This window comes from Emys orbicularis, chromosome 8 (genome assembly GCF_028017835.1).
Source record: "Emys orbicularis isolate rEmyOrb1 chromosome 8, rEmyOrb1.hap1, whole genome shotgun sequence".
NCBI lineage: Eukaryota > Metazoa > Chordata > Testudines > Emydidae > Emys > Emys orbicularis.
The window spans coordinates 16,039,445-16,054,103 of NC_088690.1; the positions used below are offsets into that span (position 1 = coordinate 16,039,445).

General features: G+C 44.6%; 1 protein-coding gene across 1 annotated transcript; it reads right to left on the reverse strand.

Moving 5' to 3' along the window:
• Positions 1-1,150: 1,150 nt before the first annotated feature.
• On the reverse strand, positions 1,151-13,581 carry LOC135883027 (cytochrome P450 2J2-like). The gene is made up of 9 exons (XM_065410062.1): positions 13,372-13,581; positions 11,004-11,166; positions 10,135-10,284; positions 9,249-9,409; positions 7,499-7,675; positions 6,785-6,920; positions 5,567-5,754; positions 3,691-3,829; positions 1,151-1,326 (listed from the first exon to the last, which is right to left on the reverse strand). The coding sequence occupies exons 1-9, from the start codon at positions 13,579-13,581 to the stop codon at positions 1,151-1,153; spliced, it is 1,500 nt and encodes a 499-aa protein (XP_065266134.1).
• Positions 13,582-14,659: the final 1,078 nt, after the last annotated feature.

Below are 14,659 nucleotides of genomic sequence, written 5' to 3' on the forward strand. Positions count from 1 at the left end.
TACACTGATCGTTAGCCAGTTAACAAAATATCTGCCCTCTGAAGTATTTCTAAAGCACCTAAACACCATAAAATAAACACCAAAAGTAAAATTAAGAACCACAGTAAATTTGCCTATGAAACGTCCAGCTCGCCTTCATTCAACTACACATGCACTAAAACAACCCCATCAGCAACCCGGCCGTTCCAACTGGAATAGTCCATATGTTAATACTCTGCCCTAGTTCCCTTCCTGGCCCACCATCTAAAGGCCATGAGGTTTCTCAGTCATACTCATGGCAGCAGGGTAGAGCCCTAGTACTGTTATATAGGTTAGGAATTCAAATCCCAATGTGGGCAGGTTTTAAAAATGTATTAGTATTAACTTTTTAAAAGATTCAGGAGTTCTCTCACCACAAAAACTTCAGGCAGGAGAGTGGGATTGAATTCTCATCAAAGATCACAGTGGGTGAGAGAACAATGGTGGTTGGTAAGATTCAGAGGCAGCAGGATGCATCTAAAACTGGTTGATGTTTTTTCAGTAAAAAAGTCTTTTTGATTAAAAAAAAAAAAAATCCTGCAGAAATATTTCAATCTCGGTTGAAATTTTTCATTTTTCAAAGAAATTTCATTTTTTAAATTTTGTGTTGGTAGGGAAAATCCCACTTTCGCTCCTGTCTTTAAATTCTCCCTACCCCTCATTAAAAAGTGAGAGAAAAGCTAGTGTTTTTTTCACACAAGTCATATTTTTTTTTAAATAGTTTTGAAAAGTTTCCATTGAAACATTAAATATTTCATGAAAAACTGCAAATGAAACAAAATGTTCCTTTTGAAAGAATTCATGAAATATACTTACCTTTTTTCAACCAGATTGATATGGGAAATGGAATTCCTAGGCCATCCTTAGTGTGCATGCACACAGACTGGTGTGGTAGTGTCATCAGGAAGAGCTGCCGTCATGGTAGGATGTATCATAACAGCCACAGCGCCTTCCAATATCAGGTTCCCAAATCATCCAATTGCTGATATTGGTCCCCTGTTGGGTTATAAGAACGGTTGCAGGCAGGGAAATTTGGAGACATAGTGAACTGCAGATGCAGCCCTATATACAAGCACAGCAAAGCGTAATTATTTTGAGAAATGGGGCAATGACAAAAATTTCCTGGCTTTCCCTATCGAGACAGCGCACAGATCTTGTATGGCTGTGGGCAGAGAGTAAGTCCCATTCTGAACTGAAGGCTTAGTTTAACGTCCTTCGGAGCTTGGAATGTGAATTTCTGAAGGAGGGCAGTGAAGAACAGGAACAGCTCTATTCTAGCCAACTGCTCGCCAAGGCAACCGCGCTTTCCTGAAAAGAAGACAGTTGTGCACATCAGCCAGAGGAGTCTTGTCAGAACAGTTTGGGTCTCATGACAAAAGAGACATTAATTTTCCACAGCAGCAATTTCAGAACAGTTAGGAAGAGGAGATGGATTTGTCATCAGTTCCTCCCTTCTGAGTCACTTTTTCCTGGTTTTAGTACTAAATTTTCCTTCACTTATGGAAGTGGATGCTAAGGTTTACATTAATTATAACAGTACTTTGGTAATTCCTTCTACTAATAGAAACAATCATGTTTGAGAGCTCTTGGATGATCAACCACATCTCTGCATAGCTATTGAAGGCCTGATCTACACACATTTTTATACCAGTATAACAATGTCTTTATACTAGTGCCTAATCTCAATATAGCTTATTCCTCTTCCCATAACTGCATCCACGCTAGAAAGGCTGTGATGTTTTAATTTATATTGGTTAAAAAAATATCACACACCTAACTGACAGAAATCTAGGAGGCATGTATACTAATATAGTTAAAGCACTACAATTTCTGTGTCTAGCTGATGTCTTACTTCCCTAACATTCTCAGCTACACGTAGCTGTATTATTTCTTGATTAAAAAGTTAAAATAAAATTACATAGGTGAGGTGTAATCAGGGGCGGCTCCAGTCATCAGCGCAGCAAGCGCGTGCCTGGAGCGGCAAGCCACGGGGGACGGCCTGCCGGTCGCCGTGAGGGCGGCGGTCAGGCTGCCTTCGGCGGCATGCCTGTGGGAGGTCCGCTGGTCCAGCGGATTTGGCGGCAATTTGACTGCGGGGCGCCGAAGGCGCAGCACCAGCGGACCTCCCGCAGGCATGCCGCCGAATCGGCGTGACCAGCGGACTGCCCGCAGGTGCGCCGCCGAAAGCCGCCTGACTGCCATGCTTGGGGCGGCAAAAAACATAGAGCCACCCCTGGGTGTAATCTTTCCCTGGCCTAGCTTCTCAATGACATAACACATGGCCTGCTGAACACACGCAGGTCTAGTCAGCATTATTACTAAAGAAGGGAGCTGTGTGTCCCTGAATCTTAGGCCTGGTCTACACTGGGGCGGCGGGGGGAGGGGAGGAAGGGAATCGATCTAAGTTACACAACTTCAGCTACGTCACTAACGTAGCTGAAGTCGACGTACTTAGATCTACTCACTGTGGTGTCTTCAGTGCGGTGAGTCAATTGCTGCCGCTCCCCCGTCAACTCTGCCTGCGCCTCTCATGCAGGTGGAGTACAGGAGTCGATGGGAGAGCACTCGCGGATCGATTTATTGTGTCTAGACTAGACGCGATAAATGGACCTCCGCTGGATCGATCGCTGCCCGCCAATCCAGCGGGTAGTATAGACATACCCTTAGTTTCTAGATAAACCGCTTTAAAAGAAAAAGGTATTACATACTTTCCTTAGCCACACACAGCGGATACTAATATTGCTTGTTCTTTTCATTTGCAAGAAAGCCCTGATAGACCTGTATATAAACAAGGCTTGTGCAAACCTGTGAATCCTTGATTCACACGCATTTTTGTTTCAGGAACTTAATGCTAAAGCTCTTATTGATTTAAATTGTGTGGGATCAGCCCTTAATGAGTCCAAGTGATGGAGAATACACCACATTCTATGGTAAAATGTTCTAAAGGTTGATTGGTTTTTATGAGGTTGCTTCAGGGATCTCCCACACTTTTATCATCTTTACCATATTTATTCCCCTTGCTGACTCTCCCTACAAGTGAAAAGAAGCGGTAAAAGGTGAGGAGCGCTATTCCTTCTGTCCTCACTCCTACATTCCCAACAAGTGAGACAGGCTACTTTCTCTTTGTGCCCACCTTAGGGCATGTCTACACTGGAGCTGGCGCACTAACACTAGTAATGTATCCGTGGTGGCATGAGCGGCTAGCCACCCAAGTATATTCTGAAGGTCTCGGAAGGGGGCGTACTCGGGATGGCTAGTCCATCCAGCTGCACGCACCACCATGGCTACACCTCTATTTTTAGCACACTAGCTCGCTCCGAGTTAGCATGGGCTTATCACCCCCACCAAGAAATTACACCTCCAGCTCCAGTGTACACATACCCCTAAGGGTAGGAGAGCTGAGGCCACTCTTTCCTGTTGTTGTGTCGAGCCTTGTTCTAGGAGAGAGCACTTGCTCAAGAATGACATGCCCTCTACCTATGAAAAAACTGCACAAGCTGGAACCCCAGCCCTGGGACACAAATTCTGGCCATGATTTTCATTTCTGAGCTTTCCATTTTACATTTTGCCTTTGTCACTAATAAATGCTGTGGGGGGTTTTCTAAACAGAAAAAGGAGAGAGGCCAAGACTTGGTGCTATAGTGCGAATGGACAGAGTCAGACACATCTCACCTGCAGAGAAGGGCAGGAAAGTTTCTCTTTTCTTGAACTGACCATCCTCCAGGAAATGCTTAGGATTAAAAGTATGAGGGGTTTCCCACTCATTCGTGTCAAACAGCACTGATGTCAAATTGGGAATCAAAACGGTACCCTAAAGAAAGAGAAAGAAAGGAATTTAAACCTTCCCCAATTCCATTTTTAAATTGTGACCCGCAAAGAGGCAAAAAAGAAGGGGTCATGCCTTTCATTTTAATCTTTTATGATGTACAAAGAAGGCACAAAAGGATGTTTTTTTTCAAATAGGACAATTTTCCAGCCAGTTCTTTAGCTCAAATTTATCTAGAATTTCAAATCTGGCTTTCCCTGGTTTTGCTGGTAGTGTCTCTGGAGGTCCCAGAGAGAGACGAATGGGAGCCATCACAGACTTTAGATGAAGGAGCGGAGTGTTAATCTTTGAAGAAAGAGAGCTTTTCTTCCAACCGGTTTTTAAGAATTTGAGTTAAACAGGTGTTAATATCACAACAGACAAACAAACCAAAAATGGACACCAGTCTGATTAAAAATCACTTCCCATCTCAACTAAACAGGTTCATTTCCTTCACAGGTGTGATGTTATACACCTACTAGTTCTCCTGCATCTCCTAGGAAAAACAGGGTAGGCAAGGTTGAATTTCTAATAGAAAAAACAAGCAGAAAAAATAGAAACTCTCAGGCATTCTTTATACAGCATAAAGCATCAAAAAGGAGCACAACCCATCCACCCACCTTTCTTTTTTAAGGGCCAGATTTTCAGGGATGTGGTGTCTGTTGGCCTCAAATGATGTATATGTGTGAAGTATATACCTATAGGCAAATCCAGAAAGTGCTCCTGCAAACTAACACTCATGTGCGCTAAAGTTCTTTTTTGCACTCCTAATTGCTATCTGCAGATATACTGCACTCTCCTCCTGCTACTGTGTACAAACATTTCCCGTAAGTTATATTAATGAAGGGTTACTGTCAGCAGAATGGAAGGTTGCCACAGGCAATGGTCTCCTGCGGCACACTTGCTGGTAGAATGGTCCTCTGCCTGCCTGAGCTCCAGAATGAGCTCACTGCTCTTGAGCCTGGGTTTGTCCCCATTTCACTGAGGATCAGTCCACAAGCTGGAGAAGAAGAATGCGCCCAAGTGTTAGGACCTGAGGAGAGCTTCCGCTGAACATACTCCGGGAACGCTGGGGTAGGAATTCCAGCCTGCTCCCTTCCATGGGGAGAAATTGTGGCTCAGCAGTATGGTTAGGTGGAGTCAGAAATGCTGCAGCTTGAGACGAAAGCAGTTCAGAATTCTGGAGCTGCTGAAGATGAGATACGCCCCACCCGTAAAAAGAAGCAGCCACTTCCATCTGCAGACACCAAGGCCCAGACCCTCAAAGGTATTTAGGCACGTAACTCCCATTGATTTGCAAAAGACTTAGGTGCCTGAATACCTTTAAGTCTCTGCGTCCAAGAGCCTGGCTGACCTTTCATGAGTCAATAGCCATAGTGGTGAACTTGTGCTGGACCTATTTCTTAGTCCTTTTACTATGGTTTCATGCAATTAAAAATAAATAACTTACATCATGTTTTATGAAGACAGACTGCAAAAGTCTGATCTAGATTTCAACTTCCTCAAAGCTTGAGAATGTGAGCATCCAAGGTTTTGGTTAAGGAATTTTAGCCCAATATAGAAATAGGCGCCACCTGTAAAATGCAGCTCTGGATCTCGGTTGATTCCCAAAATGGGTTCCAATTCAGAACTGGGTCCTCCGGGGTGCGAATGTGTTTCTATCTGGGACTTTGGTTTGGGCTCATCTCTATTAATTTCTTAAACCAAGATAAGAAGTGAAAACTACATTTCCGTCCAGCTTACTTTTGGCACATAGAATCCGGCCAGTGTTGTGTCACTAGTTGCCATTCTGGGCGCATTTAAAGGCACGATGTTGCTTATCCTTTGCACTTCATGAATAACTGCATTGGTGTATGGCATGTTGTTCCTGTCATCCATGGCTGGCTGGCGAGACTGGCCAATCACTGCGTCAATCTCCGCTTGCACTCTCTCTGTGAAAAGAGCAGAGTTCATTATTGTTCCAAGAATAATACGTTCTTGAAACAACAAGCTTAAATTGTGCAGGGTTTAGAGTTCATTGATTTTAAGGCTATACCTAATAAAGCTCGATTCAAGCATTGGAAACAGCATTAGTGAGTAATGTAGAGTTCTGAACATACAAATACATAAGAAAACTACAGCTGGTTAGCCTGAGACAAATGCAGTGGTAAGGAGGTGAGAGGAATTTTAAAGTGTAATTTAGGCATAATAGGAAGACCTCCTTTAAAACCTATATGGAAGGCAAGAGGCGTTTACTGCACTTCTCAAAATCAAATGTAAAGGCATTATCAATACGTATTTTGTCCCTATTCAAAATAGCAAATCAATTACTGGTCTGACCCAAGAGATATTGGAGCATGAAAATATTTATCCGCTGGTTTTCTCTGTGAGGTAAGACTCAAATTTTTTGGGCACAGGGTTATTCCAGCAGCTTGCAAAGAGTCCAATGAATGCACCTATTTTGCATGAAATGAAGCAGATTATATCTGCCATTGTTTTCAACATAGGTCCCCCTTGGAGCCTCTGTGCGTCAAATCTCAAGGCTGAAGAGGACACTGACGGTGGACCACCTTTTAGAAATCCACAAGCCACATTTACAGGATTAAATGATTTTCCCAATGTCACACAGAAAGTCTGAGGTAGAGCCTGGACTAGCACTTGGATATGCTGAGTCCCAGTCCTGTTAATTAGCCCCAAGGGCAGCTTCCTCTTTATTCAAGGGTATTGCAACTATGCATTGCACTCCATGCCCTTGCAGTAGTTGCTGGAGGTGTAACTGAGGGCAGAAAAAAGAAACAATTCCAATAAAAGAAAGGGTTTCTGAATGGGGAAAAATGATTACTGTGGGAAGAAAGCACCTTTGCACAGAGATTTCATGAATCAACATTCTGAGTTCTGTGAAAAGTCCCCGATGTGGCAAGGGTTAAGGGTAGAAATTCAAGAGCTATTAAGAGATTAGAAATATAAACCATTACCATTTACCTTGAACGTCAGGATATAGGGCCATGTACAGCAGAGCCCAGCGGATGGTTGTAGACGTTGTCTCAGTTCCAGCAAAAAAAAGATCCAGTGTGGAAAATATGAGATTTTCTTCATGGAAACTAGGGTCGGCATCAACCTTAGAACAAAGATATATGTGGGTGGGACTACAAAAATATTTATTAGTATTATACAAAGCCATGGAAACATCATTCCAGGCTCAATTCTGCAAGGTGCTGGGTGCCCTGAATTTCCATTGCCTTTGGTGAGAGTTGAGGGCGCCAGGACAGCACCATTAGAGAGAAAGACTGTACTTTTAGCATCATTCTTGAGAGTGAAAAGTTTGAGGTGATTTTAGGTCTGAGCAGAGGGCCTGGTGAAGTCAATGAAAGACTCCAATGCACTTCATCTGGCTTTGGGTCTGGCTCCTAAAGCACAGGTAACCTTACATTTTTAGGGCCCAATTCAACAAAGCACTCAAGCATCCGAGTAGTCCCACTGACTTCAGCGAACCTGCTCTCGCTGATTAAAGGAAAACATGTGCTTAAAGGCTTTGCTGAATCAGTTCCATCCTACCTGGGGTTTCTAACTGTTAACTAATGGAGGGTCAGATGCTCAGACAACTCAACTGGTGAGCCCTGTTACTGTCATTCTACTTCTAATTTTTAAAACACAGAAGTGGTTTGTTCCTGTTCACTTTGTTCTTTGCTCTCTTACCTTTGCTATTTCCTTCAGATAACAGTCAATGAAGTCTCTGGGTTCAGATGGATTCCAGTCCTCTCTGTGCTTTGCAATCATTTCCCTCACAAAACACTTCAGATTTTCCCAGTTTTTAAAAATGGTATGATGGGGTCCAGGTATCCGCTTCATTATGGCGGGGAAGGAGTTATACAGCTTTTGACATATAAACAGAGCACAATATATTTTAGCCTAGTTTTAGAAAAAGGCATCTTGCGGTTTAATACACCCACATGCATTCTGCTGAAGACACCGCGTTTATTTAACCACATTAATCTCAACTAAGATCAGGACCCCAGTGTGGTAGGCACTTTACATATACATAACAGTCAGCCCTGACCAGAGGAGCCTAGAATTCTAAGAGACAGAATAGGCAGAGGATGAGAGAAAGGAAATATCTCCATTTTACAGAGTGAGAACTGAGGCAGAGAGAGATTAAGTGACTTGGCCAAGACCGCACAGGCATCTGTTACAGAGCCAGAAAGTGAAGCTAGGTGTCCTGAGTCTCAGTGCAGCGTTTTAACCACAAGCCCATTCTTTCTCATTAAGATACGGACTGTCTTCTCTCAGCCCTCTGCTGTGACTGCTGGGCTGGCCACCAGCTACTGATCCTATTGCTTTGGTGCCCCCTACAGGAAAATCTGCTGTATTGCCTGAGGCAGTGTGTTAGTAGCCACTTCAGATGGCTGAATGGCCACCCTGGGAACGATTCGCTGATTTACAAGTGAGGAAGGATATAAAGGTCACAATGTCAGAATCTGGCCTCACATTCCGACACATGTTGATAATACTGATGTTACCGCAGTTTTTATCGGAGATTAGACTTTGGTATGGAAGGGTTCGTAAAACACATGGAAGACTGCCTGGGCCCAGCAACATGAGCAGATAGACGTAGGCACTGTGTTTTGCCTCTCAACATGACCGCTGCTGCAGTGACAGGATTATGTCTCATTTCACCCACTACGCTGTGCTGAACTGGGAGGTAACAAGAGGAGAAAGGTGCAACAGGCGTTGGGTAACGATGTTGTGTCCCTGGAAACCATGTTTGCCCCTGTTTTCAGGGCCTGTGTTAGTGAGCCATCACCATTACGAAACACAGTGATTTGTCCCTGCAAATGGGGCCACCTGAAGAAGCTGCCAGCTGGACGAGCCCTTGACCTTGACAGTAGGTTGGCCTTGCCTCCGGGGGTCACCTCCCACCAGGCCTGTTGCGTAATGACACCCTGCCATCCTCACTGCTGCAAGAGTATCCAGCGGATCTACCCCTGCCACACAGATCCTTGAGCCAACCCTCCCCTGAGCACAGAGTCCAATGCACAGTGTGTTAGCAAGGAAGGGAGTTGCTTGGGAGCAGCGAGGATTTGGCACCTTTTCTTCTTCCCCTCTCCTACGCACACCTCCCTGATGCCCACTGAAACAGCCCACTGGGTTGTCAGCCCCATTAGAGATCATGTTAAGTGCCTGTGGGGTGGCGGCACTGGTCTAGAGAAGTCAGGTTTGAGGATCTAGCACGATACCTTCAGGGGGGCCAGGTGAAAGAGACTAGCCGGAGGGGGAACTGAGGTGGAGAGAGATTTGTTGGGGAAAATGAGAGCATGGATGCCGCAATCAGGCTATGGTAGAAGTGAATCTGGGACAACACTGTCACACTCAGCCCTGCTTCCAGTGAAACTGCTGGGGGTTTCCCATTGTTTTCATATGTTTAAAATCAAAATCAAACAAGCTGTACCTGGTTCCAAATACTTCCCTGGAGGTACAAAGTCTCATCAATCAACCGCAGTAGCTTCTGGAAGTGACTATCATGATATTCAAACCGGTCCCCAAAAGTGACGGAACAGATTATGTTGGAAACAGCATTATTAATTTTAAAGTGAGGGTCAAAAGGTTGCCCTAATGAGAAAATGGGAGAAATCCGTGTTCTGGTTTCTTAGAAAAGGGGAAGGAAGTTGTTGACAGACATAAACTATATGATATGTATGAAATCCATTAATAAAACCTGAACATATGCATATATCACACACTCCCGCACACACTCATACATATCCCTTGAGCAACATTTGCTGCATTGTCGCCTATCTGAATATTGAAAAACTGTTAAACACATAGATGGGATGAGCTGCATTTTGATGCATGCAGCATATCAAATCTACCAGTTCAAGTCAGTTTTTGCTATGTAAAGAGACATTTGTATGTTTTCACACAGGTCTCTGCCTTTGTTATAGTGTAGGGAGGTTTTACTTATATGTGATTATGAACTACTTTCTCTCCATGGCCATTAGTCTTGGCAATGAACACTTTTGTGGGACTGTTTTGTAAATTTGTGTGGCTACATGGAGGCTGACAACTCAGCATTTAGTGCCATTACTGACCTATATAAAAACATGAATCTCAACCACCACCAAACTTTTGGATCCATATCCAGATCTGGACCATGGCACCAAGGGTCATATACGTCTAATGGGCTAAGCCAAATCCCTCATCTGAACTGAGCGTTAGGAAAGATCTGGATTCAAACATCATGTTTCAGGTACATCTCTGTTATTTCACGTTCATTTCCAAAGAAGAGCTACAATTTTTGATAGAATAATTAAAGTGTCATTCTCTCTAGTTCTCACCTTTTTCTTCCTCAATTGCATCTGTGAGGTATGTGGTCTCCTCCTGTATTCGTTCTTCTAAGCTCCTCTTCCCCAGGCCAAAGTTTCTTAGAGTTGATAAAGCAAATCTTCTTTGTTGTTTCCAGCCATGCCCATTAGATGAGATTAATCCTGGGGTGAAAAATGACACCTCGTATATTGTAATGGTCATTAGAAGATTAGAAAACTTTAACACTCCTTTCCTTCTTCAAGTTTAAGTGAGGCCTTGCTATCTTTCCACAGGATATTTTCTTCTGTTCTGTTTGTCATGCTCATCACTATTATATCAGAGCGCCTGGGCTCTAGCAATGGTGGGGTCATGTCCAACATGCAGAAGGTACACTTTTACAGAAGGTGTATAGAGCTGAGATTGAAGGAAGTAGGCCGCAATACCGACCACAAATGAGGTTGGAAGATGCAATTTTGAGGGATTTCAGAAGCATAAATCCTCCCATTCTGATTCTTGCTGAAGGAAAACTTGCAAGGGACCATCCAGGATGGAAGTCCGTTCTACATGCCATCACAGCTACATGGTAGCCATGTGAATCTGCTGCTGCTGCCGCCAGGGATATGGCAGTTGGGATGTGAACATGAGAAGTCAATGAGACATGAGCACATGTGTAAGTATTTGCAGAATTAAGGAAGTTACTAAGGCCCAGATCCTCAAAGGTATTTAGGTGCCAAACTCCCATTGATTTTACTAGAAGTTACCACCCCAGAGCACACGTCAATGAGACTGTTCACGTGCATAAAGTGAAGCCCATTTGTAAGTGTTTGCAGGATTGGTGCCTTTATTATTAAAAATGTTACACCTGAAATACTTGAAGAAAAAGATAAGAAAAGAAACTCACCAAATGTACCAAAGATTTCGTACATAAGAGGAATTTGTGGGCGATCAAGAAAGTATTCACCCTGATGGACAAGCACTTCCTTCACCAGCTGGAATCCATTTACAATCACACATGTCAGGTTACCAAACTGCATGCTGAATATGTTGCCATATTTTCCAGCAAGCTGGAAAAAAAAAAAGAGCATGTGGTTTAGTTCATATTTAATTTCTAACCATTAGAGGAGTGAAGTTCTGGAACAGCCTTTCAAGGGGAGTAGTGGGGCAAAAGACATATCTGGCTTCAAGACTAAGCTTGATAAATTTATGGAGGGGATGCTATGATGGGATAGGCTAATTCTGACAATTAATTGATCTTTGATTATTAGCAGGAAAATATGCCCAATGATCTGTGATGGAATGTTAGATGGGGTGGGATCTGAGTTACTACAGAGAATTCTTTCCTGGGTGCTGGCTGGTGAGTCTTGCCCACATGCTCAGGGTTTAATTGATCGCCATATTTGGGGTCGGGAAGGAATTTTCCTCCAGGGCAGATTGGCAGAGGCCCTGGAGGTTTTTCACCTTCCTCTGCAGCGTGGGGCATGGGTCACTTGCTGGAGGATTCTCTGCACCTTGAGGTCTTTAAACCACGATTTGAGGACTTCAATAATTCAGGCATAGGTTAGGGGTTTGTTACAGGAGTGGGTGGGTGAGATTCTGTGGCCTGCGTTGTGCAGGAGATCAGACTAGATGATCATAATAGTCCCTTCTGACCTTAAAGTCTATGAGTTTGATAAGCAGAACTAGAGCCCATGTAATTACTACTTAATTAATAATAATAATAATTGTAAAAAAAAGTATTTGTATAACAAGAGCATTCAAGGGCCTGGCTGTTCAAGCACTGATTAAAAAGAATGAGCTCACAAGTAGATATAACAGGTGGATGAAGCATGTAAATGGAGAGGAAAATTAGGTAACAGTAAAACAAGCTTATCTAAGGATAACAAATGCCCTGTGCCTTTTCCTAAGGGATGTCAAAGTAAAAGAGACCTACTGGTAAATAATAATTATTGAAAATCAGCCCACTCTAAGCTGACAGGAGCAGACACCTTCCTGGCTGGTAGCAATACTGACTGCAGATATGTTGCCCTTCAACGATCGTTCCTATAGTGAAGAAATCAACATTCTGGTTTAAACAAAACACACTCCACTTCTGTCAGAAGCACGCCTTCCTTCCGGCCTACACCCACCGCACAATAAACTACGTAGCTCCCTGGGGCACTCAGGGTGTGTGACTGAAAGCTGTGGAGAACAAATTACTGGCTTCCACAGAGGCCTGTGTGAAAGGAACCTATTCTAGCCCTTGCAAGGGGACGGCCCTCACAAGTAACCTTCCAAACTCCCTTGGGCTTCAGAAGTCGCTTTCTAACCCTTATGAGCTCCCACTTAATCACATCCTCCCGCCTAGGGCAGGGTGCTTCCAACCCTTGCCCAACTCCCCGTAACTTCCGACTCTTGCCCAACTCCCCATACTCCTTACAAGTTTTTACCAAGCCTGCATTCTTCGCAAACCAGTTTAAAAGCCTGTAATTAAATTCCCTCAAGCCCTTTTGAAATGTCACTGAAACTTCCTTGTAACTCTTGCAAGCCCCCACCCAACCTACTTCCTTGTGAGCTCTTTCCAATCCTGAGGAGCACCAACCTCAAACCCTACACAGCCCCTTCCAAGTCTCAGTCCTTCTATACTTGGTAACTTTTTATGAGCCTCTTCTTACCTGGTAAGTCCTTCTGGGCCTGCTCCTGCACTGCCCAAGCCCCTGCACACATTGCAAGCCCCCTGTCACACTCACAACTCCCCACTCGCTACCTTCAAACCATGGTACATTGTGCACTGCATCAGACACTGCCATCCACATGTAATCAGGCCTCAATTCGCAGATACGTCAAATCTAATTTAAACTGTACCCCAGCACAAAGCAGACATAAACCTGGAGGATCCTACCTCCTGAGGATTTCCATTGGAAAGGAATCCACAGATGGGACCCCCACATCCTGGACACTGGCTGAGGGAAAAGGGGTTTGACCAGAGGTTTTCCTGTGCTCTGGTGATCCCGGGGAGCAGGCTTCTGGAATGGGCCACTGGGACTGTTAGTAGCTGGTACAACTCAGAGCAGTGTAGAGATGGCTGTAATTTATGCCAGGGGCCAGAGCAGCACCAGGACAAACCCAAGGTCATGGCATTGCAGAGGTGGTGCCATCATGAGCTGTGCTATACATTCTTCAGGCGCAGCTGAGGGTCTCACCCAGCGTCTCTCTCACCCACCACTCCCTGGTGAAAAAAGCTCATGCAAACAGAACTCCTATACTTGCACTTGCTTCTCTTCCCGACTTACCCTCTCTATAGTCCTATGGGGCTGTTTGAAATCCAGATGAAGTATGTGGCCCAGGAAGGGCAGGGGCAAAGGTCCTGGAGGGAAATTCTTCGGCCGTCTCCTTTTCATGCAATCAGCAATCAGCAGGAACAGGCCTAAGAACACGGCCAGTGTCTGAAAGGGCATGTTCTGCCAGAGCCACATTAACCCAGGGACAGTCTGCAGCGGCATCTTCCTCGGCCAGGTGCACCCCTGCAGCTGGAAGAGGGAGGAGTGACTGGGGTAGAGGGAAACCTGATAGCAGCAGGCACAGCCCTGCCCATCCACTTGCTGCTGACGCTGGCGGAGGACAAAGTTTACAAGCAAAATTAACACACCCTCAAACAGCTACACAAGAGCTTTCGATGCCAGAGTCCTAACCCGGAAACCCTGCTAGGGCCCCCTCTCCTGGTTCCTTCAGCTCATCGGCAAAGATTTGTCAGATTTTTCCTTCTTAGTTATAATTTCTCATTTTCTCCTGGTTCTTTAAAAAAAATAAATTACAGATTCCCTCCTCCCGCATCCTCTGTCATGAAAAATATCCAGTAAAACCAGATTTTCTACAAATCTGGTAGTCAGGAATGCAAAAGATCTTTTTACTGTAGGTGTTGTGGGGGAATAGGCCTGGCTGGCCTCCCTTGCACCAATCAGAGCATCGGCGAAGACTCGTCATATAGGCCCGCCCTGCAGGCCACAAGCCTGAACTAGGCTAAGTGACACAGCCTCCTGCCAAACTCGGTCAAGGGTCATGACAAGGGGGGGGGGGCAAGGAGGGAAAGAATAAAAAGCCACAGCAGCAGCACTAATGAAATATGTTCATGGCTGATAAAATATAATAACCGCTTGTGTGAAGCAATAGGTAACTTTAGCTGAATGCAAACTGACTAAATGCAGCTTCTCCTTTGGGTGATCTGTGACCCTCCCGCCCCCCCGCCACGTGATTCCAGCTAACTGCCAAACTAGCCAATCATATATCTTCTTTGGGCGTCCTGTGATAAACCCCTACGCCCTTAACTGTAAAACCCCGGAAAAACAATATGTACCCTGACGAGAAAAACACTCCAACTGGTGCCAAGTACCACCCATGGCGGAAACCACCAAGAAACCCCTCACCCAATAGGCACCCAATTCTCGTAAATAATGACGGAGCTACCGGGAAAAAGGGACAGACCCCTACTCTTATTTTCGCATAAATGACGTATTATTTGTACTATGCTTGCGGTTTGATGGAATAAAGCAGCCTGCGAGCTGCTGCTAGGTGTAGCAGTTT

Coding starts and splice junctions, on each gene's coding strand:
- LOC135883027 (XM_065410062.1), bottom strand. CDS start 13,581: ATGCCGCTGCAGACTGTCCCTGGGTTAATGTGGCTCTGGCAGAACATG. Junction 7,676..9,248: donor AGGGAAGTATTTGGAACCAG/GTACAGCTTGTT, acceptor ATATGTCAAAAG/CTGTATAACTCCTTCCCCGC. Junction 5,755..6,784: donor CCTATATCCTGACGTTCAAG/GTAAATGGTAAT, acceptor CTCTTTTCACAG/AGAGAGTGCAAGCGGAGATT.